Below are 25,179 nucleotides of genomic sequence, written 5' to 3' on the forward strand. Positions count from 1 at the left end.
GTCTCAGTAACAGCGCCCCCTGTGATGATGTATCGCATGTCAACACAGGGGGCGCTGTTTACTGAGACAGATGCCGAGAAAGGAAGTACATTGAAGCAGCGTGAGAGCAGCTACTGGCCTGAAAGAAGGTGAGTTAATATTATGCGCTCCCACCACCCTCAATTACCTACCTAACCTATACAGCAGGCACCTACCTAACCTAGACTCCATACTGGTGGCACCTATACCGGGCTCCAGTGTGTGTGTGTGTGTGTATTTTTACACCCTCGCCCTGCATGAAATTTAGGCTAGAAACTGCCCTGTATATAGATATATATGGTACAAATCCTCAAAGTGCAGCGCATCTTATTCACTGTAATGCAAAGTAGTATTGCAAATGTGTACAGCAATCAGGGCCGGATTTGTACTTTTTACCGCCCAAGGCCAACTATATCGTCTGTATGGTTGTTAGCTCTGTGTGCCCCAACGAGAATTCTCCTTACTTTCCATCATTGGCGTCACAGACAATAGCTATTTTAGTAATATGCGTATAGATTATATGTTATGTTTTGAACTTTTATGTTATGTTTGCCATCTCGTTAATGATGGACCCAATGTGTCACCATGAGAGTTAGGCTGATGTGTACCTGCAGGATAGGGCTTACATATCTTGCAGGGACAGCACAAGTACAGGACAGAGAGTTCAAAGGTTAAAGCTGTCTTTGTAGATAGGGATGGCTGCATAGAAAAGCTTTACTGCCACTCACTGAGCCGCCCCTAAACTTATGGTGCCCTAGGCCATGGCCTATGTGGCCTTGCCAGAAATCCGGCCCTGACAGCAATGCTATTGATAAATAACAAAGGGAATTAATATATAGTTCATACACAAACAGCCTTGCCTTATGGACAGTAATTACTATAAGACACAGTGCACACCGAGCGGATTTTGATGTGTTCCACCAGCCACATCCGCCTGTAAATCCGCTTGCCTAATGTATTTCAATGGCCTAGTGCACACCGGTGGCGTGTGGTTTTTAACAAACCGCAAACGTGACTCCTGCTGCACGTTTGCAGTTTCCTCAAAACTGCAAACCGCCAGTGTTCACCACACATTTAAATACAATAGCCAAGCCTTTTCAGTGTCTGATGCAGCTGGTGGATCGCATACCAAATCCGCTCGGTGTGCACCCGTCCAAATATCGGCTCTTTGTTTCAAAAACCACCAGCATTTTGAGGATCTGCTAGCGGTTTTGTTGTGCACTGGGCCTCTGTGTTTGTTTGGTAAGGAAAATTTAGGTGTTATTGTGGTCATATGTTCTGGTATGAGGGTCCAAGTGTAAGCACTTGGACATAACATAACCGAGATGTCCACTTTTTTGAGAGATCTTTTTAATCATACCATGAGCAATATAGTACAACAATGTCATACTATTAACAAATGTTGCATTACATATAGGAAAATAAGAATTGCAATCTTTGCACATACTTGGTTGGCATCATAATAAATCATAATTTTACATGAATCAATAATGCTTCATTATAGCTGATGGAAATTTTTCTCAACATTCCACAAAGGTTCTTGCGGCTAGGGGAACTGTGTTAAGTCCTGTTTGTCAGTGGCTGGCCCAGGGTGGAATGTTTGGTGAGGAATATTGGGTACCTGGTTGTAATTTGTTTGGAAACTATTTGGATTATAATGTGGTGGGTATTGTGTGTTACTTTGATAGTGTGATTGTATGTGTGAGGATGGTTGCTGGGCAATGTGACTATGTGAGGGTAGATGAGGCCTGTGAGTATGTGCAGTTTGTGTGTCTGTCATATGCATGGGTATAGCTGCTTGTGTGTGTGGTGACACCATAATCATGTGTAAGTGATTGAGCATAGCTAAGATGTCAACCTCTGCCTGACAATGAAGATCAGGGGTGAGGAGGCGCAACTTAGTGGCAACAATGTTGCCAAAAGCATCACACTCATCATCCTTTGCATTAAGCAGTGTAGCTGCTTTTTGCATAGCCTCCTGACACTGTTCAGTCAACATAGCATGTTTACTTTTTTTTTATTTTTTGAGTGGGTGTCTTCGATTTTTGTTTGGTTCTTCCTCAACTGTAGTTTCGGACACCTGTTTGGAGTTAACAACAGTGTTAGTACTATGCATTTTATGTCAGTTTGATATAGAGAAACATCATAAACCGTGACCTGTTAAAGGGACTCTGAGCCGTGCCGAAACTATGGAAAGATGCATATCATTTTTAAAGCTCTCTTTCTCCTCTTTCCAATGATATATAAACTGCCGCCCTATGCCTTTTTGTTTTTGCTATTTTGGCCATTGCATTTGCGGCGGACGCAATTTCGATAGGGAAAATAGTGAAAACTAAAAGGCATAGGGCGGCAGGTTATATATCATTGGAAAGAGGAGAAAGAGAGCTTTAAAATGATATGCATCTTTCCATAGTTTCTGCACTGCTCGGAGTCCCTTTAAAGGTGACATGAGTCAAATACGTAATACATTGCTTGCCCTTACATTTCCATACACCCAGAATAGTGAAACAATATAGGTATCAAGTCATCATCACTTTATGTACTTCTTCAGGACACCCATAATATGGAAACTGCTAATAGAGACATATGTGTAAATCCTATTACCTCGTCATGCTCATTTTGGCTTTCAGTGTTAAATAACTCTTCTGGTCCTGTGTCATTGCAAGACTCTGAACAATGTGCTTCCGAAGCAGCCTGTGTATATGTCAAACTGCAGATGGATTCTCTCCCTTCTTCCTGATCTGCAGTGAATGCTAGGTGATTGTAATACCATAATCTGGGAACATATATATCCTCTGCTGCAGCTCCAGATTTTTGTGATTCACGCACTTTAAGTTCTTTTTTGAAAACAGTGCGAAGATTCTGTATTTTTTTTGCACATTCAGGGAATTTGCCTGTGGATAATACTGTTGACAGAATTTGGCCAATTCATTGTATGATTTGGCTTTCTTCAGTCTATTCGAGTAATCTTTAGAAGTGACCTTCCACAGGCATGTGTGTTGTCTATATAGTTCAATAATTGTTGAAGAATCTCTGGATTGTTGAAGATATCAACCAAAACCTTTGGATCTGCATTAAGCACAAATACAGAAACATAATAATAAATGTTGGAACCACATAAACATTTAACATTATACTTAATATGACTTCAGTTTGCATTCACAATTGTTTGTTCTTAATTTCTATAGTGCATATGTCATTCCCTTCTCGAAAGTAAATATGGTAGATGACATGGTCATTTATAAAACATAACAAGATGTATATAATATATAGACACCCTTAGGGTTAGGGTTAACAAAACGTACGTTCTTAAACGAACGTACGAGCGGCAGCTAAAGCCCAACTCCATCTGTTGAATTCAGTTAGGTGTAAATGTACTCTAGCACGAACGTGCTTGGATAAAATCATAGTGATAACATTAACGTACCTTTGCTCATGTTTGCCGTTAGCGGACGTCCGGAATGTGATTGTTCAGGAACATACGTTATGTAGCGTTCGTTGCATCGGGGCGGGACTTGCTGTGACGTCACTTCTTGGCGACACGAACGTCTCACTCACACTGACAGAATGGCTACACACAGGAGAACACCAACTGTCAGGGCCACTGCAATGTCTAGGGAAGAAATGACAGAGATGGTCAGGATCCTAGAAAAATACGATTATGACGGGCGGCAGGATATTTACACCCAGCCTGTTGCACGTAAAAATACGATCCTGGACCATGTCATTTCTTCCCTAGAAAGTAAATATCATGTGACCAGGGAGAAGAGCCAATTACAGCGTAGGTGGTCAGACCTCAAGTTGAGGGAGTGGGATATGTTGGATTATATCCATCGACAAATCATTAAAAACAGTAAGTAATGTAATGTACATTTGCATTGACATTATCTATATGTAAATAATGATAATCTGTGACTTATTTAAAGGGACAGTGTACATTTATAATACTAGCTAATCATATAATCTATGTTTCCTAATAACAACAATGTTATTTTTCTCATGAATACTTTTTGAAATGTTTATTCTTACAATAGTGTTCCTTTTGGAGGGGTATTGCGGTTGTGTGGCAAAGTTTACATCTACAACAAATGTTTCACATGACACAACACTATTCATTACATTGGACCACATCTCAGGTCCTGTACATGAATGAAATGTATGTACTGAATATCTAGATGAGTCAAAAATATATTGGTTCTTTTCCGTTAGCCAGCCGCATCCTCTAGGTGGCGATAGAACGACAGCAGAGTAACATCTTTTCATACTATCCATGAGGGCCAGGAGGGGGAATAGTAATTCTCGGCACCTAGAGGATGCAGCCGGCTAGTGTCATGCTAATATGGCCTTGCATGTTGTAGGTGGGAAATTGAAGCACTACCATGTGTTTGGAAACATCAATGTACCGCTATACAATTACGTATATGCTCACATAGTTATGTAAATATGTATGGTCCATGAAAAGAACTAATTGAAGAAATTGACACCTTGGGTCACAAGGAAAGCCAAATTAAGTGTCAAATAACCATTGAGTGTAATATGTTGCGTATTTGTCTGTTCCAGAACCATGTTTATGTTTAAACATATAACATACATCTTCAGAACATTACTTGTGTACATATGTAATGGTGTAATGTTTTCTTTTCAACAGAACAAAAAGATAAGCGAAGGAGACAACGTGAGAGAGAGAGAGAGAGAGAGAGACAGAGGAGACAGCAGGAGCAGCAGGAAGCGTTGTCTGAGGGGGAGGAGGAGGAACAGGAGGCGGCAGATGATGATGCCGGGCAAGAGAGCCACATGGGAGAAGTGGAGGAAGTGGCTGGTGAAGGTACTTCAACCTAACAGAGTCACAATCATCCAATTGTAAGCCAAATACTTGAAATGATACCCGAGGTGACATGTGACATGATGAGATAGACATGTATATGTACCGTGCCTGGCACACCACTAACTATAGTGTGTTGTATTTTATTTATAGGACTGAAAGAGTTAAATATGAGATATGTAAGTGACTGACTCAGTCCTGACTCAGACAGGAAGTGACAACAGTGTGACCTTCACTTATAAGAAAATGCCACTATAAAAAAACTTTCCGAGCACAAAATGCATTCTAAGAGCAATAAAGATATACCAAGATGAAATTCTTATCAGTGAGGGTCACACTATAGTCACTTCCTGTCTGAGTTTGGACTGAGTCAGCCACTTACATACCTGATATGTAACTGTTTCGGCCAGAAATATACAAAAATAAACACAGCACTGTTATTTGTGTGCTTGACACTGTACATACATATGTCTACTTCATCATGTCTATCTTCACTTCGGGTATCTTTTAATGATAGCTAATATTGTTTATTTCATGTTTGGTCAATCAGATATTCCAAGTCACAATGAAGAAGAGGAGGAGGTGGCCGATGAACCTGATCCCTCACAAGTAGGTGCTGGTAAGTTCTCATAGTACATGCCACTTAATACTATACCTTCTTCACACACCACAAAATCACAGTTGAACATCCATTGTTTGTACATTTTTATGTGCATCATGGAAGCTAATTGTTCAGAGTACCAGCATTAGTGGTCCGTGTAGAACACACATCACAAGCACTACACGCTCCTGTGCATACCACCTTTGTGCATCCTATGTGACTATTCAGTCCCACTGCACTCCAGCAGCACAGTTCCAATATTGCAGCCATAACACACATTTGCGTGTGCTTTGGTCTTACTGATGGCCTTCAGCTCTGTACATGTACCATGTTTTGTGTTGTGTCAAGCAAAATATAACAATGCCACACAAACGCAGCACTTCAAACAAAAAAACACATGAAAAATGGTTAAACAACATGCCATTGTGTCACCATCCCTCCCTCCTTCCTTCCATCCATCCATCCTTCCTTCGCCCCTCCCTCCCTCCTTCCTTCAATTGTTTGGTTGCTTGTTGGATTTAACATAAGAGGGTAGTATCTGCACAAAAGATATATATTCTGATACTGTTTGTGTATAAATATGACTCTTCAATAACTGCCGCAATTTCTAAGGGGTCATTTAGACATTTCGCCTGTGACACAACCCAGCACCCTTGCAGTGCACGTTGGTATTGTTGAGGTTCATGTCGGGCAAAGTGTATGTGAACATCCATGCCTATAGTGTTGGGTATTTGAATTATTGGTTGGCACATGTTCCATGTGTGTAGTCCAAAGAGGATATACAGCAATACAGAAAGAAAAAAATTGTTTCATAATGAGTACAGTGAACAATAACAAATATTAATAACAACATACACAAATAGATACAACATACCCATTTGTTTTTTCACCACAGAACTATCAGATACAATGGACGATGTGGCTGCCGAGGAGGAAGTGGAGGACGATGTTGTAGGTAAGTGAAATATATATGCAATATACATATATACACACACAGCCTTGCAACAACACACAATTTTTGGATGCTAGTGTTGTCATAGATGTTATTCTCATATATTCTTCTAATTAAAAAACTACATTGTTAGCAAAGCTGACATGTACATTGACAGGGCACTGGTTAGTGTGATGCATGACTCAGAAATATTCGATTAGGATACATTCGTCAAGAATTCCACAATGGATGACGTGTAATCTAGATTTCACAATGACATTGTCATCAACATATTACAACATTTTTGGACCATGATCCAAGGCACGTTTGTTTTATAGCTGTCTGTACTCCCTTGACAGTGAACATATGTAAGAGAATTTGAAAGGCCCTCAAATGAAAAATGGGACATAAAAAAAAATGTGTATGCACATATTTCATGTAATCAGTTCAATTTTGTATAACTTTTCTTTCTACAGAGCAACATGACAACGCCCCAGTGGTTGATGAGGAGGCTGGATCTTCCTCTGCCGCTGCACCTTCTGGCACAATCACCCTCCGTAAGTGCAGTTTATAATGTAATGTATTTAATAATTCACCTGAAGATTGAGTAAAGGACACATTCACAACCTCATGTACAACACATAGGCCTTTAAAAAATGACACGCAACAAATCTCTACAAATACAGGTATAACACAATTCCTGCATACACTGTAAGCAACGCAGCCATCAGGGGGGGGGGGGGGGGGGACAACAGACACTGCAATGATGGGCCCAGGGGCTCTGTGGCCCCTGGGCCCCTCCAAAGCACTAGAAGGGACTTATGTGGTGGGTGTGGGCCTGTGGGTCACTAGCCAGCCAGCACAGCACCTTCCACCACTGAGAGATGACACACATCAGCACTGAAACGTGTGGATCAGATGAGTCAGCCTGCTACAGCTGCCTTTCTATACTGGCCCACCACCTAGATCTGGCTAGGGCAGCGCAATGAGCGGAGACAGAAGGGGACAAGAGGTAACACAGGAGGATAAGAATAATAAGGAAAATATAAGTCCATATATCATTTACTAAGCAGGGACTACCTGTAGTTTAGTAGTATTTGCATGACATGGTAATGACCAGGTTTTTCAGCATTAGGCACTTTGCACACAGGATAGGGGGGTGGGATGGCTAGTGGGCGTCCACAGCAAGCAGTGGGTGGGCCCAGGCAGGGGGTAGGGGACACAGGTGTAATTTTTTGTGAAGGCACAATAAATGTTAAATACACTCACTGAGTGTAAGCAGCAAAATGTATAGCCAACACACACATGCCTCAGGAAACAAAGTGCAATGAGAGCACAACAAGGAACACACAACATGTTTCCACATTGCTCTTCCACGTGGAAAAGGAAGAACAACACCTCCAACATGTTCTCTGTACCTCTGTTTGCTCACAATACAGTTTGATTGTTAAGGCATTTGTGTGCAGTATAAAACAATACTGTAAACTCACATATTATTTACATTAGTATCTAATGTTTTGTTTTGCACTTTCATTCATACAGAGGTTGAAGAAGCAACTGCTCTACTCGGTGAGCTAGATAATACGCTCTTCAACCTGGAGGTGGTGAGAGCAAATGCCTATGAGGCTATAAGCAGAAGCCAGAGGGAGGTCCAAGCCCTGAGAGACAAGGCGGCTGCCATGTTTAATTTAAATTAAGCTTTTAATCTTTTAATTGTAAAATATTGTACACAACATTGTTTTTATTTGTTTATATTGTTGGTATATTTTTACACAATTTACATCATAACTAAAAAACTATTTCTTCAACTAGTGCGTGAGTTTGCCTTTTTATTTAATAAACAATAAAAACATTTAACATTACATATAATATATACACACATATATATACATACATATATATAAGTCCAGGGGGGGTCAGCAGCCATCACAAGCTGGAGGTTCAAGGTGCACGCAACTGGGGGTGCCCAAACCCCTAGAATTATACAAAAAAGCACGTGGAGTTGCAGCACACAGCTCTTTTATTTAGAGCAAACAAATTCAAACAGCAGACAGTTTCGGTCGTCCCCGACCTTTAGCATTGATAAAGGTCGGGGGCGACCGAAACTGTCTGCTGTTTGAATTTGTTTGCTCTAAATAAAAGAGCTGTGTGCTGCAACTCCACGTGCTTTTTTTTGTTTGTTTATATATATATATATATATATATATATATATATATATATATATATATATATATATATATATATATATATATATATATATATATATTACACAGTGGTGTGAAAACTATTTGCCCCCTTCCTGATTTCTTATTCTTTTGCATGTTTGTCACACTTAAATGTTTCTGCTCATCAAAAACCGTTAACGATTAGTCAAAGATAACATAATTGAACACAAAATGCAGTTTTAAATGATGTTTTTTATTACTTAGTGCGAAAAAAAACCTCAAAACCTACATGGCTCTGTGTGAAAAAAAAACTGCCCCCTGAACCTAATAACTGGTTGGGCCACCCTTAGCAGCAATAACTGCAATCAAGCGTTTGCGATAACTTGCAACAAGTCTTTTTAGAGGGCTCTGGAGGAATTTTGGCCCACTCATCTTTGCAGAATTGTTGTAATTCAGCTTTATTTGAGGGTTTTCTAGCATGAACTGCCTTTTTAAGGTCATGCCACAACATCTCAATAGGATTCAGGTCAGGACTTTGACTAGGCCACTCCTAAGTCTTCATTTTGTTTTTCTTCAGCCATTCAGAGGTGGATTTGCTGGTGTGTTTTGGGTCATTGTCCTGCTGCAGCACCCAAGATCGCTTCAGCTTGAGTTGACGAACAGATGGCCGGACATTCTCCTTCAGGAATCGATCACAGCATGCCTTCCAGGTCCTGAAGTAGCAAAACAACCCCAGACCATCACACTACCACCACCATATTTTACTGTTGGTATGATGTTCTTCTGCTGAAATGCTGTGTTACTTCTACGTCAGATGTAACGGGACATGCACCTTCCAAAAAGTTCAACTTTTGTCTCGTCAGTCCACAAAGTATTTTCCCAAAAGTCTTGGCAATCATTGAGATGTTTTTTTTAGCAAAATTGAGACGAGCCTTAATGTTCTTTTTGCTTAAAAGTGGTTTGCGCCTTGGATATCTTCCATGCAGGCCGTTTTTGCCCAGTCTTTTTCCTATGGTGGAGTCGTGAACACTGACCTTAATTGAGGCAAGTGAGGCCTGCAGTTCATTAGATGTTGTCCTGGGGTCTTTTGTGGCCTCTCGGATGAGTTTTCTCTGCGCTCTTGGGGTAATTTTGGTCGGCTGGTCACTCCTGGGAAGGTTCATCACTGTTCCATGTGTTTGCCATTTGTGGATAATGGCTCTCACTGTGGTTCGCTGGAGTTCCAAAGCTTTAGAAATGGCTTTATAACCTTTACCAGACTGATAGATTTCAATTACTGTACTTTTGTTCTCATTTGTTCCTGAATTTCTTTGGATCTTGGCATGATGTCTAGCTTTTGAGGTGCTTTTGGTCTACTTCTCTGTGTCAGATAGCTCCTATTTAAGTGATTTCTTGATTGAAACAGGTGTGGCAGTAATCAGGCCTGGGGGTGACTACAGAAATTGAACTCAGGTGTAATAACCCACCTTTAAGTTATTTTTTAACAAGGGGGGGCAATCACTTTTTCACACAGGGCCATGTAGATTTGGAGGTTTTTTTTCTCACTAAATAATAAAAACCATCATTTAAAACTGCATTTTGTGTTCAATTATGTTATCTTTGACTAATAGTTAACGGTTTTTGATGAGCAGAAACATTTAAGTGTGACAAACATGCAAAAGAATAAGAAATCAGGAAGGGGGCAAATAGTTTTTCACACCACTGTATATATATATATATATATATATATATATATATATATATATATATATACACACATATACACATATATACACTTGAAGTCCAGAAGGACATAACCCTATAGGTACAAGTAGTTAAGCTTATCACTCAACTGTATCAATACAATGTCGCATATGAATACCACAATTCTGAGTGATCTCCTGTGTGGGTCTGATTTGTCTATCTGCTGTCCGAGTGTGGGGGTCTTTGCTCATCCCCCTCTGAAACGCAGCAGTAAGAGCTGTGGTTCCAAGGTGTAGCTATCCCACACTTCGGTGACTGCTGTCCCCACACAGTATAACAGACTGTAACTGAGGAAATAGAGGCTATCTATTAAGCAATGTGTGCCGATAGATGCGACCATCAGAATCAATTCCCCATGTACACACTGACTTGATGGACGGGAGGGTATAAAACATATATACAAGGTGCTAAGTGCTGTACAAAGACGCAACACCCACCCCAGCACCTCCCTCACCTCCTTCATTCCTCTATATATATGGCTGTGCCTGACGGGGCACTTCAGCTCTGACTGGGGCTTTCGTGATGATGGGGGGGAATTTGTAATATATGTAGATATGTGGTGTAGGCAATGTATATATGTACAGCACAACTTTCTGATGAAGCCTTTTGGAAAAGTCTTTGTACAGCACTTAGCACCTTGTATATAGGTTTTATACCCTCCTGTCCATCAAGTCAGTGTGTACATGGGGAATTGATTCTGATGGTCGCATCTATCGGCACACATTGCTTAATAGATAGCCTCTATCTCCTCAGTTACATTCTGTTATACTGTGTGGGGACAGCAGTCACCGAAGTGTGGGATAGCTACACCTTGGAACCACAGCTCTTACTGCTGCGTTTCAGAGGGGGATGAGCAAAGACCCCCACACTCGGACAGCAGATAGACAAATCAGACCCACACAGGAGAACACTCAGAATTGTGGTATTCATATGCGACATTGTATTGATACAGTTGAGTGATAAGCTTAACTACTTGTACCTATAGGGTTATGTCCTTCTGGACTTCAAGTGTATAAATTTATTTCCCTGGTACTCCTTCATTCGGTAGTGTATATATATATATATATATATATATATATATATATATACATATATTATTATTATTTAGTATTTATATAGCGCAGACATATTACGCAGCGCTGTACAGTGTGTATATATATATATATATATATATATATATATATATATATATATATATATATATATATATATATATATATATATATTATATATATAGTCACTATCTGTGACACACAAGCTCACAATCTAATCCCTACCATTGCCATATGTCTAGATTATGTAGTGTAAGTACTGTAGTCTAGGGCCAATTTTAGGTATACACACACACACATATATATATATATATAGACACACACACACATATATATATATATATATATATTTTAGTGAGACACAGATTATAATTCATAATACTTTTTATTAATACACACCTACAAACACCAGTAATATTCATAGCAAACATATACATGCATGTATAACATTGGGTTAATAGATACACAAGATCTTGAAAGCCATCCACTTCAAACAAAAGGAAGGTTGCCTTTAAATTCCAAATTGAACGTTCGTTCGGGCTAAACAGGAAGTTCAGGTATAAGATCGAAGTTTCGCGCAAGCGTACTGTATTGGCAACGATCGTTCTCGGCCGACTGTTGTCCACACTACAGCTTTCTAACGATTGTCGGCAGATATGATCCGTCCGGCTGGTTGTTGCCATTTGCCTGATGTCGTTCTTTCGTCGTTCTTCTCAATGATCGTTGGCGAAACTTTTTCCCCCGATCGTCGGCGGAACGATCGTTAATGAGCTGTTTCAAACGACCGTAGTCGCCAGTGTGTACGCACCATAAGGGTTAAAGCACTCTAGCAGACCATATTACTAAATGTCTTAAACTAGAGTTAAAAGACCATTACTATCCATGCAAAACATTTTATGTACACTGTAATAAACCTGAAAAAATTACTAGCTAAAACACAAGTAAAAATATGGTTTGCAAATTCCCTCATATTACATCTCAATCGAAAGCAGTGAAGTAAAACTGGGTTGATACTGGAGAAAAGCACTTTCTTTAGCTTTTAAAGGGAATTTGAAGTAATGGATATGGAGGTTGACATATTTACTTTATTTTTTGGACTATAAGGGCTTGTTCACACCTGGGGCGTATTAGCAATTTGCTAAGGCCCCGTTCACACTTGCGGTTCTCTGCCAAACGGACCGGATGACCTGACCGGATCCGGACCGGATCCGGATCGGAACCGTACGGTTCTGATCCGGATCCGGTCAGGTTGCATCAGGTGTACATCAGGATGCGATCCGGATCCGTTTGGCAAAAGATAGTAGAAATAAAATAAAAATGTTGGGGTCTGGGAGGTCAGCAGAAGGTGGACCTGTGGAATCAGGCCCTCCGCTGTTTAGAACTCACCTCCACCTCCGACATACTGCCAACATCTCCAGCACGTTTAAAGTCACTGCTGCTCCACTCCAAAATGCTTGCCCATGTGTTCCCATCCAAAATCGCCGCTACAATACGCATAGGAAGTGGGGTAGAACGTCCGGTTTTTATAGCCAGTGTGTTGTGCGCTCTCCGTTTCTCATTGGTTTCTATTGGCCGGATGCAACAGTCCGGCTCCGCTCCGGATACGTCAGCCGGAGGAGCCGGACCAAAAAATAGCGCTAGTTGGGTCTTACGCCGGAGTCCGGATCCGGTCCGGCTCCGGACGGAACGGACGCATGTGAACGGACGCATAGACTTTCATTGCTATGCCGTGCGTCCGTTCCGTCCGCTCCGCATGCGGTCCAGCTCCGGCACGGCGATTCCGGACGGCGACCGCCAATGTGAACCGGGCCTAAGTGCCGGCGATTTTGAAAATCGCCTTAAAAGCGTTTGTTCAATTTAATCCTTATGTGACTGTTCATATCTGCGCGTTTCGTCAGCTGTTTTTGCTGACCAAAGCGCTGCCTGCACCATTTTTTGGGCGATTTTGCTACAATGGAAGGTATAGGACAACCGCAAAATGCTAACAAAATCCATTTTGCGCCGATTGCGTTCACGCTTTTAAGAATAAATACATTGTATTATTTTCTGGGTCAAAGAGTTCACTTCCTGACTTGCACCAGGAAGTTAAAAAAAGAAATCGCTCTGCAAAAGTGCTTTACACAAAATCGTAGTGTGCAGGTAAGTGGCGGGAGGGAGGGGAGAATTATTCTCAAAATCGCAAAATGCGGCCGTCATCTATTTCGATGTGAACAAAGCCCAAAGTGGGAAAAAGTTAGTTTGTCTTATAGTCCAAATGCAGGGAGTTCCTGACTTGTGAACGCATGCCAATACGAACCTTTAACCCACCGCAATGTCAGGGAGTCCCTGTACTGTGCCTATGCAGAGAAGGACACTGGGACAAACAGAGGAAACAGAGGGACACAAAAGAGGAAAGAGGCGGACACAAGGGGGATAGAGGAGGACACAGGGAGAAACCAGAGGTACAAGGGGGTATGAGGTACAAAGGGGGCATAATCCACAAGATGCCCCTTCACTATGGATGCCCCATTTTTAGCATTCCCCCGCCCTCGAACCCCCTCCGCCCCCTGATTTTTGTCCTCTAAACCAAGGAGCGTCTTATTGTCCGAAAAATATGGTATTTGCTTTTAAACAATACCAGTTGCCTGGCAGCCCTGATGATCTTTCTGGCATCAATAGTGCCATACAGATGAAACAAGCTAATCTAGTCAGATCAGAGGATCTGATCTGCATGTTTATCAGGTTTTATAACTAAAGGTACATACACACAAAATTTCGATTGGCCATTCACTGACCAATTTTACCAACTCGATGTAGTATGAGGGCCAACAGACTTTGAATACTATGAAAAGATTGTGCAGGTCAGCTATCACACTAATACTTCAATCAAAAATATTTTAGGGAAGGTAACAGGCGGTGTGGTGATATATTGAGGTGCTGATGATATTAGGAAATACAGGAACATATCTCTGTAATTTTTCTGTCTGCTATATCTCACATGTGTATTCTGCTTTGAAGGAATGGTCATCTGGCTGTACTACATTTGCATTGAATTTCTCTGGAAGCAGGGGGCTGGGACATTAGCATACAGTTCCTCTGGACAGCCAGAAAACAGGTAATTAGGAAACACTTAATCAGACAGTTGCTTTGAAGCCTATACAGGTGGTCCGACCCTGTTGTCTGAATACTGTAGCAGAGGTAAATGGTGCTTGGAAGCAATTGACACCTGAACTGGCTGCAGTATGCCTTGAAGCAGCTCACACCAGCCTGAGCCAGGACATCCTGCTGCAATGTGAAAGCCTTAATCAATTGTCACCTGTAACCTGGGGAGATTGGAGGTTAGGGAAATCTTTTCATGTATGTGGGCTATAGTACATTTTTCCCATATGGATGTTAGATCTCTGGAAATCCAATTATGACTGAGGATGTAATTAAATCTAGTTCCCCCCGTCCACACAGGCTTACAGCCTCGAGGCGAATATTTCATTATATAAACCAGGGGACAGCTACCTCAAATCAGTCCCCTCCTGACGGCAGCGGCAGCTGGTCTCCTGACCCAAGCTAGTGGACTCCTGGTCTAACCAGAATTGTGTCCGTCCACAAAAAGTCCAAGGTTCTTCTATCTGGATCCCTGTATTTGGGTAAGCAAATTGCTTGGTGTGTATCTTTGTAACCTCTTATTTTTGTAACTTTTATCTTGTAACATTTTTACTTTGTCTTTTTGTAATCCTTTGTATATATTAAGTTCTGCATTGTTCCACCTTTTTCCCTGGAATATTAAATTATTATTTAATAAGCTTGACTTCTGCCGTACTAAACTAACACTCATAGCCTAGAAGAGATTGAAGTGTGTAAAAGTCCATGCCTATTTGTATGCTTGAGCAACACTACCATATGAAACTATAATTGCATTGTGTGTGGGGGCGTTTGTCATACGTTGGCCTAAAGCGCGCAGCTGACCCAACGTACGAGAAACGCCAGTGCGAGTAGCGACAGCAGAGTGGCTAACAGTATCATTCGGAACGACTGTTAGTGTTTTTTTGCTTCACTACAGTGTAAGATTGCAACTGTGTGTGTGTGTGGGTGCGTGGCGTTCCCGTATTCGGCCTAAGCGCAAAGCTGACCCGAATACGAAAACGCGGAGTGCGCGCTGAGGACTCGACAGCAGAGTGGAAGTGTCTAGCGAACTGCTAGTGGTGGCAGTGAGAGGTGTCCTGAGGGGTCCCAGCCTTGTTTTAGCTTGACTAAGGCTGCTTCCTCTCTCGATCTGGTCAAACCCGCAGTCGGGAACCGTATACGCAGGCGTGCCGCGGGCCGGTTCCTGACAGGCAGCACCATTGTCTATTGATCTATGATTGACCATTACATGCGCGCTAATCTTCCGGGGTTCCAGTTTATGGTGGGAAGGTAACAGGCGGCACCATTGTCTATTGATCTACGATTGACCATTACATGCGCGCTAATCTTCCGGGGTTCCCAGTTTATGGACCCCGTATGTGAGTTATTGTTTTTATATCTACTACCTTTTAAAGAAATGTTATCTAAATAAACGGGTTACGCTTAGATATTGCCGTTTTTGTTTTTCTATATAAATTCCTGAACCTTAACCTCCATACGGATGTCCACTGGATCTTCACAATGTCTGATGTTCCCTGGACGTTATCTGTGTCCTGAGCCATTTTACAACCTTATAATGTGGGTTGTTGGGAGCTGGTAAGCCTTTTCTTGTTTAGATGTTTGGCGGATACCTACCTCTGAGCATTTGATATATTGTGGTGAAGAATTTATCATTCCCTACATACAATGACTTTCTAAACCTGCGCTGACCTTTGATGTATGCAATACTTCAATCCCGCTGTGCTCCAACTAATAAGAATTCCTGATGCAAGTTGACTAGTCAGCTTAAAGGGAACCATTGCTGAAAAAATGAAAAAGATTCTATACATACCTGGGGCTTCCTCCAGCCACATACGCGCTGATCGATACCACGCCGCCATCCTCCTCTGCCCGCAGCTACGAGAACCAGCTCCGCGCTGTTCCGTCAGTCAGAGCCAGTCTAAGCGTAGCAGAGGTGCGCTTTGCGTATCTCTGCACCAGTGTATGGAGAGATACGTAGAGGGCGCACTTCTCCTGCGTAGCTGGCTCCGATGACATCAGCGACGGGAGCCCGTTCTCGTAGTTGCAGGCAGCGGTGGATGGCGGCGTGGGATCGATCAGCACGTATGGGGCTGGAGGAAGCCCCTGGTATGTATAGAATCTTTTCCATTTTTTCAGCAATGGTTCCCTTTAACCACTTCAGCCTTCAGTCGTTTTCACTTTATGCATCCGAGCAATGTTCACCTCCCATTCATTAGCCTATAACTTTATCACTAATTAACTAATCTATATCTTGTTTTTTCCATCACCAATTAGGCTTTCTTTAGGTGGTACATTTTGCTAAGAGCCACATTACTGTAAATGCATTTTAACAGGAAGAATAAGAAAAAAACGGAAAAAAAAAATAATTTCTCAGTTTTCAGCCATTATAGTTTTAAAATAATACAATGCCTCTATAATTAAATCTCACGTATTGTATTTGCCCATTTGTCCCGGTTATTACACCGTTTAAATTATGTCCCTATCACAATGTATGGCGACAATATTTTATTTGTGCAAAGTCACACTGAATGCAGAACAGGCCATCACCAGATATTAGGGATACATTCCCATACACCCTCCCTCAGAGTGCCTACTTATCCACAGATTTTTTTTTAGTACACATGCACCTTTGACAGAAATTACAGCCTCAAGTCTTTTTACTTCCCGATTCATGGAAGCAGACATATTGTTAACATCCTGTGCTTTCAAATGGGCTTATCTGCCATTGGCAGTCATGTGACACAGGGGAGAGAACAAATTACAGATTGTGATTAGACACAAATGAGGGGGAATTAAACAGGATAGACTCTCTTAATACATACATTTTCTAGGTTTTCCTTCTGTCCTGTGCAACAGTTCAGGTCCACTTTAACCACTTGAGGACTGCAGGGCTAAACCCCCCTAGTGACCAGGCAATTTTTAGCTAAATCGGCCACTGCAGCTTTAAGGCCAAGCTGCAGGGCTGCACAACTCAGCACACAAGTGATCCCCCCCCCCTTTTCTCCCCACCAACAGAGCTCTCTGTTGGTGGGGTCTGATCGCTCCCCCCATGTTTATTTTTTTTTAAATAAATATTATTGTTTTTATTTGTTTTAAAAAAAAACCTGTTACTTTAAATTTCTACCCTCCCTCCCTCCCTCCCTCCCTCCCCACAGCCAGCCAATTATGTCGATCGGCTGTCATAGGCTTCTGCCTATGAGAGCCGATCGCTCTCTTGTCCGCTGCACCAAGTAAATAGACGGCGTGATCGCCGTCTAACAGTCTCCCGAGCGGCAATAGCCGCTCGGAGACTGAAGGCGGGGCGGAGCTCCGCTCTCAGAGCATGAGATGCGCATGCACCATGCGCGCGATCTCATGCAAAACAGAGCCCCAGGACTTTACGCCAATTGGCGTTAGGCGGTCCTGGGGCTGCCGCCGCGGCCACACCTACTGGCGTGACGTGGGTGGCAGAAGGTTAAGATCTCTTTGGAGATTTTCAATCCGATTCAAGTAGGGGCTCAGTCTGGGCTTTGGCTGAGCCATACAAGGACCTTCACAGAGTTGTCCTGAAGCCACTGCTTTGATATTTTGTTTTGTTGTCCTGCTGAAAGATGAACAGTCCCCCCAGCCTGAGTTCAAAAGTGCTCTGGAGCAGGTTTTCCACTCTGACTCCAACTCCCCAGTCTCTGATTCCACCGACTCAGACTCCTCTAATTAGCATATAACAATCTTATTGAAAGTATGTAACAAAAGGCATTTAATTGCTGTCAAAGCGTAGTAAATTTTAAAGCTATGTTAAGATGGCATCTGCTTTTAGGAAGAAATAGACCCTGGCCAGGAAGTGTGTTTTTTTTCTGTACACCAGAGATACATTTTAACTAAACTAGACTTCAGCTGTAGAGCAGCTGTTAAATAGAAATCAAAACTAGTCCTTGGTAAAAGTACTTGAAGAGGATGCAGGCAGAAACAAAAAACATCAACTGGTCTCCCGGCAGTCTACCATGGGTACAGCTAAGAGTGATGTGCAGGTACTCTGCAGGAGATTCTTCCTCTATTACACATTCTTCATGCACTTTCGGAACCAGTTTTATGGGGGATAGACAACACCTCTGAGGGCTGGTGCACACCGAGCGTGTTTTGTCGCATTTTTGTGGAAACGCGTGGGTAATGTATTTCAATGGGGTGGTTCACACCAGACCGGGGGCGTTTTGCTGAAACGCATACTCCCGGGCTGAGGCATTTTTTGGATTTCGGAAAAAACTCAAAACGCTCTGAAAAACATCAGTTCAGAACGGTTTTGCAAGCGTTTTTATAACAGAAGCTGTTCAGTAACAGCTTTACTGTAACAATATATCAAATCTACTACACACAAAACGCTACCGAAAACCACAAAACGCTACATAAAAATAAGAAAAAGCGTTTCAAAAACTGCTAGCGTTTTGTGGATCCGCTAGTGGTTTTTGGTGTGGCGATTTTTGATGCGTTCCAACGGCCGCATCCGCCTGTTAAACTGCTCGGTTAATGTATCTCAATGAGATGGTGCACACCGGCGGTTTGAGGATTGTAGCAAATGTGCCTCCTGCTACATGTTTGCGGTTTGCAGAAGCGTTTCTGCCTCAATGTAAAGGATAGGAAAAACACAAACCGCTCTGAAAAACGCTACTTCAGAGCCGTTTTTGTTACAGAAGCTGTTCAGTACAGCTTTTACTGTAACAATTTGTGTTATCTGCTACACAAAAACACAGCCAAAACCGCTAGGCATGTTTAGAAATCCGCTATAAACATGCCTAGAATCGCTCTGAAATCTGCTCCCAAAACCGCTAGCGTTTTGCAGATTTGCTAGCGGCTTTGACATGCACTGGGCCTCACAGTGGATTCACAACAGCTCTGTGGGGATATGTACAGTACTCCTGTATAACCCCAAATTTAACAACATATCAAATTAATTGATTTCATGAGCAGAGGGAGAGCATAATTATTTGATGACATGATGTCTGATGTCATGCGTGACCCCGGCGCACGTGCGCCTGAAGTCATGCGTGACCCTGGCGCACATGCGCCACTCGTCACACAGAAGGGGGCACCGTAACTAGGAAGAGGACGCCGTTACCATGGAGGATGTCGGCGAGGCAGCAGCACGTGATTACCGCATGGCTGCTGTCTGCAGTGAAGACGATCTGGCGACTGTGACACTGAAGAGCCGGGATTCTGGATGGGATGGCTGGGACCCTCAGATGACCACAGCTGGGACCCTCGGATGACCCTTGGATGGAGGCAGTCAGACGGAGGTGGACAGGATCGCGGCAGCAGGAACCAATAAGTATGTTTTGGGGCCCAAATACCGTACCTTTAGAATATAAGACGCACCCACTTTTTCCCCCTAGTTTTGGGGAAGAAAAAGTGCGTCTTATATTCCGAAAAATACGGTATATATATATATATATATATATATATATATATATATATATATATATATATATATATATACACACATATATACATACAGTGGTGTGAAAAACTATTTGCCTCCTTCCTGATTTCTTATTCTTTTGCTTGTTTGTCACACTTAAATGTTTCTGCTCATCAAAAACCATTAACTATTGGTCAAAGATAACATAATTGAACACAAAATGCAGTTTTAAATGATGCTTTTTATTGTTTAGTGAGAAAAAAACCTCCAAATCTACATGGCCCTGTGTGAAAAAGTGATTGCCCCCCTTGTTAAAAAATAACTTAAAGGTGGTTTATTACACCTGAGTTCAATTTCTGTAGTCACCCCCAGGCCTGATTACTGCCACACCTGTTTCAATCAAGAAATCACTTAAATAGGAGCTGACACACAGAAGTAGACCAAAAGCACCTCAAAAGCTAGACATCATGCCAAGATCCAAAGAAATTCAGGAACAAATGAGAACAAAAGTACTGTAATTGAGATCTATCAGTCTGGTAAAGGTTATAAAGCCATTTCTAAAGCTTTGGGACTCCAGCGAACCACAGTGAGAGCCATTATCCACAAATGGCAAAAACATGGAACAGCGATGAACCTTCCCAGGAGTGGCCGGCCGACCAAAATTACCCAAGAGCGCAGAGAAAACTCATCCGAGAGGCCACAAAAGACCCCAGGACAACATCTAAAGAACTGCAGGCCTCACTTGCCTCAATTAAGGTCAGTGTTCACGACTCCACCATAAGAGACTGGGCAAAAATGGCCTGCATGGCAGATGTCCAAGGCGCAAACCACTTTTAAGCAAAAAGAACATTAAGGCTTGTCTCAATTTTGCTAAAAAACATCTCAATGATTGCCAAGACTTTTGGGAAAATACCTTGTGGACCGACGAGACAAAAGTTGAAATTTTTGGAAGGTGTGTGTCCCGTTACATCTGGCGTAGAAGTAGCACAGCATTTCAGCAAAAGAACATCATACCAACAGTAAAATATGGTGGTGGTAGTGTGACTGTCTGGGGTTGTTTTGCTGCTTCAGGACCTGGAAGGCTTGCTGTGATAGATGGAACCATGAATTCTACTGTCTACCAAAAAATCCTGAAGGAGAATGTCCGGCCATCTGTTCGTCAACTCAAGCTGAAGCGATCTTGGGTGCTGCAGCAGGACAATGACCCAAAACACACCAGCAAATCCACCTCTGAATGGCTGAAGAAAAACAAAATGAAGACTTTGGAGTGGGCCTAGTCAAAGTTCTGACCTGAATCCTATTGAGATGTTGTGGCATGACCTTAAAAAGGCGGTTCATGCTAGAAAACCCTCAAATAAAGCTGAATTACAACAATTCTGCAAAGATGAGTGGGCCAAAATTCCTCCAGAACGCTGTAAAAGACTCGTTGCAAGTTATTGCAAACGCTTGATTGTAGTTATTGCTGCTAAGGGTGGCCCAACCAGTTATTAGGTTCAGGGGGCAATTTCTTTTTCACACAGGGCCATGTAGGTTTTGAGTTTTTTTTCTCACTAAATAATAAAAACCATCATTTAAAACTGCATTTTGTGTTCAATTATGTTATCTTTGACTAATAGTTAACGGTTTTTGATGAGCAGAAACATTTAAGTGTGACAAACATGCAAAAGAATAAGAAATCAGGAAGGGGGCAAATAGTTTTTCACACCTTTGTGTATATATATATGTATATATATATATATATATATATATGTGTATATATATATATATATATATATATATATGTATATATGTATATATGTATATATGTATATATATATATATATATATATATATATATATATATATATATATAGATATATATATACACACACACACACACACGACAATTTGCATATTCAGCCGTGATGCATCGTGGGAATATCATATGCTCACTCCAACCTAATTAACGCAAATTCCCAATGTTTTAAGAGGGCAAACTTTTGTTTTGCTTAACCTTTTAGTAAGATATATATATGGGCAAACTTTTGTTTTGCTTAACCTTTTAGTAAGATATATATATATATATATATATATATATATATATATATATATATATCTTACTAAAAGGCTAAGCAAAACAAAAGTTTGCCCTCTTTAAACATTGGGAATTTGCGTTAATTAGGTTGGAGTGAGCATATGATATTCCCACGATGCATCACGGCCAGAGCCGGATTAAGGCTAAATGGGGCCCTAAGCAAAGTAACTGATTTGGGCCCCCCCATCATGTCGTAATAGAATCAGAAGATGCAGCTGCACAGCAATATGTCGCACACACCGGGCAGCCGAGCTACTGGTTGCTATGGGCAACAGCACGCTTTCCTCTGTGGGTGCACAATGCAGGGAATAGCAGCGGCAAAATGCAGAGTGAGAAATGAATGGCTGGGACATTTGCACTCAGGGGCTGGGGCACCCCTGTGAAGAGGGCGCCAGATATCACAGCAGCAGCACTTTCCCCCTGCATCTCCAGCCTGGCAATAGCAGAAAGCTCTGGACTCCGCTAAACCGGAAGCCGTTCCCCAGACAGAATGACATAACCACTCCCACCACCGAACAAACAATTTCCTCCCAAACTAGACAGCCACCATGCAGCCTCCATCCCAGTGAATACGATAGTCCAGCAGAGAAGGCAGCTGCAGTGGGGGAGAATGACAGCACCAGATGAATCACATTCACCTATTGCGATCCAAGCAGTAGAGGTCCCGTCACCCGGAGCCCATCTGTCTCCTCTAGAGTGCTGCCGCTCTGTTACTACTACTATTACTACTTCCTACTTCATGTCTGATCTGAGAATCAGGAAGTTCAGAGCGAGCGGCTGCACTGTAGAAGAGACAGATGGGTTTCAGATGACGGGATCTCTATTGCTTGGATCATGGATAGGTGAGTGAGCGTTTGCCATCTGCTGCTATCATTCTTGCTGCAGCTGTGGTTCTCTGTGGGAAGGGAGGGTGGAGTGGGCAGCGGCAGAGCGCACAGTAGCAGGAGGGGGACCTAGGAGGAGAGCCTGGCTCTGAAGACAATCAGCAGCGCACGGCATTATTTGACAAGACAAGACAAATAACATTTATATCGCGCTTTTCTCCTGGTGGACTCAAAGCGCCAGAGCTGCAGCCACTAGGACGCGCCCTATAGGCAGTAGCAGTGTTAGAGAGACTTGCCTACGGTCTCCTACTGAATAGGTGCTGGCTTACTGAACAGGCAGAGCTGAGATTCGAACCCTGGTCTCCTGTGTCAGCGGCAGAGCCCTTAAAGGGACTCCAAGCAGTGCCTGTGGATATGCCTTTAAGCATACCCACAACTAATTCATTACATCCTCACACCTACCAGCATGATGTTTGTAATTATATCCCCCTGGGTTCCTTATATTTCATTGCATTGTGCTGAATCGAGCTGCCAACTTTGGAGAAAAGTCGTCCTGTGGCCGTGATTTCGATCGTGAAAATATCAAAAACTAAAAGGCATTGAGAAGCTGTTTATATATCATTAGAAAGAGGAGAAAGAGAGCTTTAAAATGATATGAATCTTTCCATAGTTACTGCACTGCTCAGAGTCCCTTTAACCATTATACCATCCAGCCACCGCTGACTTTGGAGAAAAGTCGTCCTGTGGCCGCGATTTAGATCGCGAAAATATAGAGCAGCTGTTTATATATCATTGGAAAGAGGAGAAAGAGAGCTTTAAAATGATATGCATCTTTCCATAGTTACTGCACTGCTCAGAGTCCCTTTAACCATTATACCATCCAGCCACCGCTGACTTTGGAGAAAAGTCGTCCTGTGGCCGCGATTTAGATCGCGAAAATATCGAAAACTAAAAGGCATAGAGCAGCTGTTTATATATCATTGGAAAGAGGAGAAAGAGAGCTTTAAAATGATATGAATCTTTTCATAGTTACTGCACTGCTCAGAGTCCCTTTAACCATTATACCATCCAGCCACCGCTGACTTTGGAGAAAAGTCGTCCTGTGAAAAATATCGAAAACTAAAAGGCATAGAGAAGCTTTTTATATATTATTAGAAAGAGGAGAAAGAGAGCTTTAAAATGATATGAATCTTTTCATAGTTACTGCACTGCTCAGAGTCCCTTTAACCATTATACCATCCAGCCACCGCTGACAGGATGGTTTATGTGCTAATGGGGCCCCTTTGACTCTGAATGGGGCCCCAAGCGACTGCTTTTGTTGCCTGGTCGGTAATCCGGCCCTGATCACGGCTGAATATGCAAATTGTCCCAATTGTCTTGTCCCTGTAAGCTAGCCACACCTCCAGAACCACTGGAATGCAATAATGTGTCAGCTTGTTAATTGTACAGAGCCACAATAATCCAACATGCATACAGACTGTTTTGGGTTGGTTGATCACATAAGTGCATGGCATTGATTACTGTGGATCTATGGAGTAGGACTTAAAACACCTTCAAACATTTGAAATACCTGTAAACCTATACAAATAATAAGTATTTTTCTTTCAGAGTAAAAAAAAGCCATAGATTACCTTTCTCCTATGTTGCTGTCACTTACAGTAGTTAGTAGAAATTCCCTGATAAACATTTATACAATGATACTGGCCAGATACCCTGCTCGCTGCAAACTTTTTTTTGGCAACTGGACAGAGCAACTGTCATTCACTCAGGCCTGGTGCACACCAAAAACCGCAAGCAGATCCGCAAAATGCTAGCAGATTTTGAAACGCTTTTTCTTCTTTTTCTGTAGCGTTTCAGCTAGCATTTTGCGGTTTTGTGAAGCGTTTTTGGTGTAGTAGATTTCATGTATTGTTACAGTAAAGCTGTTGCTGAACAGCTACTGTAACAAAAAACGCCTGGCAAACCGCTCTGAAGTGCCGTTTTTCAGAGCGGTTTGCGTTTTTCCTATACTTAACATTGAGGCAGAAACGCATCCGCAATCCAAAATCTGCAGCAGCCCAGGAGTATGCGTTTCTGCAAAACGCCTCCCGCTCTGGTGTGCACCAGCCCATTGAAATACATTACCCTAGCGGATCCGCACCCGCAAGCGGATCGCAAACCGCAGCAGAACTGCTCTGGTGTGCACTAGGCCTAAGTGCTTTTGAAAATAAAGCCATGAGAATCCTCTATGAGGAGATGGGCTAGTCCAAAACCTGTCAGATATCTACTTACTGTAAGTGACAGCAACATAGGAGAAAAGCGACAGTGGTCATTTAAAACAGAAGTAATTTGCAATAATTCGTGGGAGATATCATATGCTCACTCCAACCTGAATTACCACAAATTCCTTCTGTTTTAAAGAGTAACTGTTAGGCATAAAATCAAAAATTAATTCTCTATTTT

At 42.1% G+C, this 25,179-nt stretch overlaps 1 protein-coding gene across 1 annotated transcript in view; it reads right to left on the minus strand.

Moving 5' to 3' along the window:
• LOC137522612 (putative RNA-binding protein Luc7-like 2) overlaps window positions 1-25,179 on the minus strand; it is a 556,548-nt gene that overhangs the window by 399,085 nt on the left and 132,284 nt on the right. The window contains exon 3 of the mRNA XM_068242690.1: window positions 9,569-9,615. Within this exon, the coding sequence (XP_068098791.1) occupies window positions 9,569-9,615 (47 nt within the window). The remainder of the gene's footprint in view (window positions 1-9,568; window positions 9,616-25,179) is intronic.

Source organism: Hyperolius riggenbachi, chromosome 6, assembly GCF_040937935.1.
Source record: "Hyperolius riggenbachi isolate aHypRig1 chromosome 6, aHypRig1.pri, whole genome shotgun sequence".
Lineage (NCBI taxonomy): Eukaryota > Metazoa > Chordata > Amphibia > Anura > Hyperoliidae > Hyperolius > Hyperolius riggenbachi.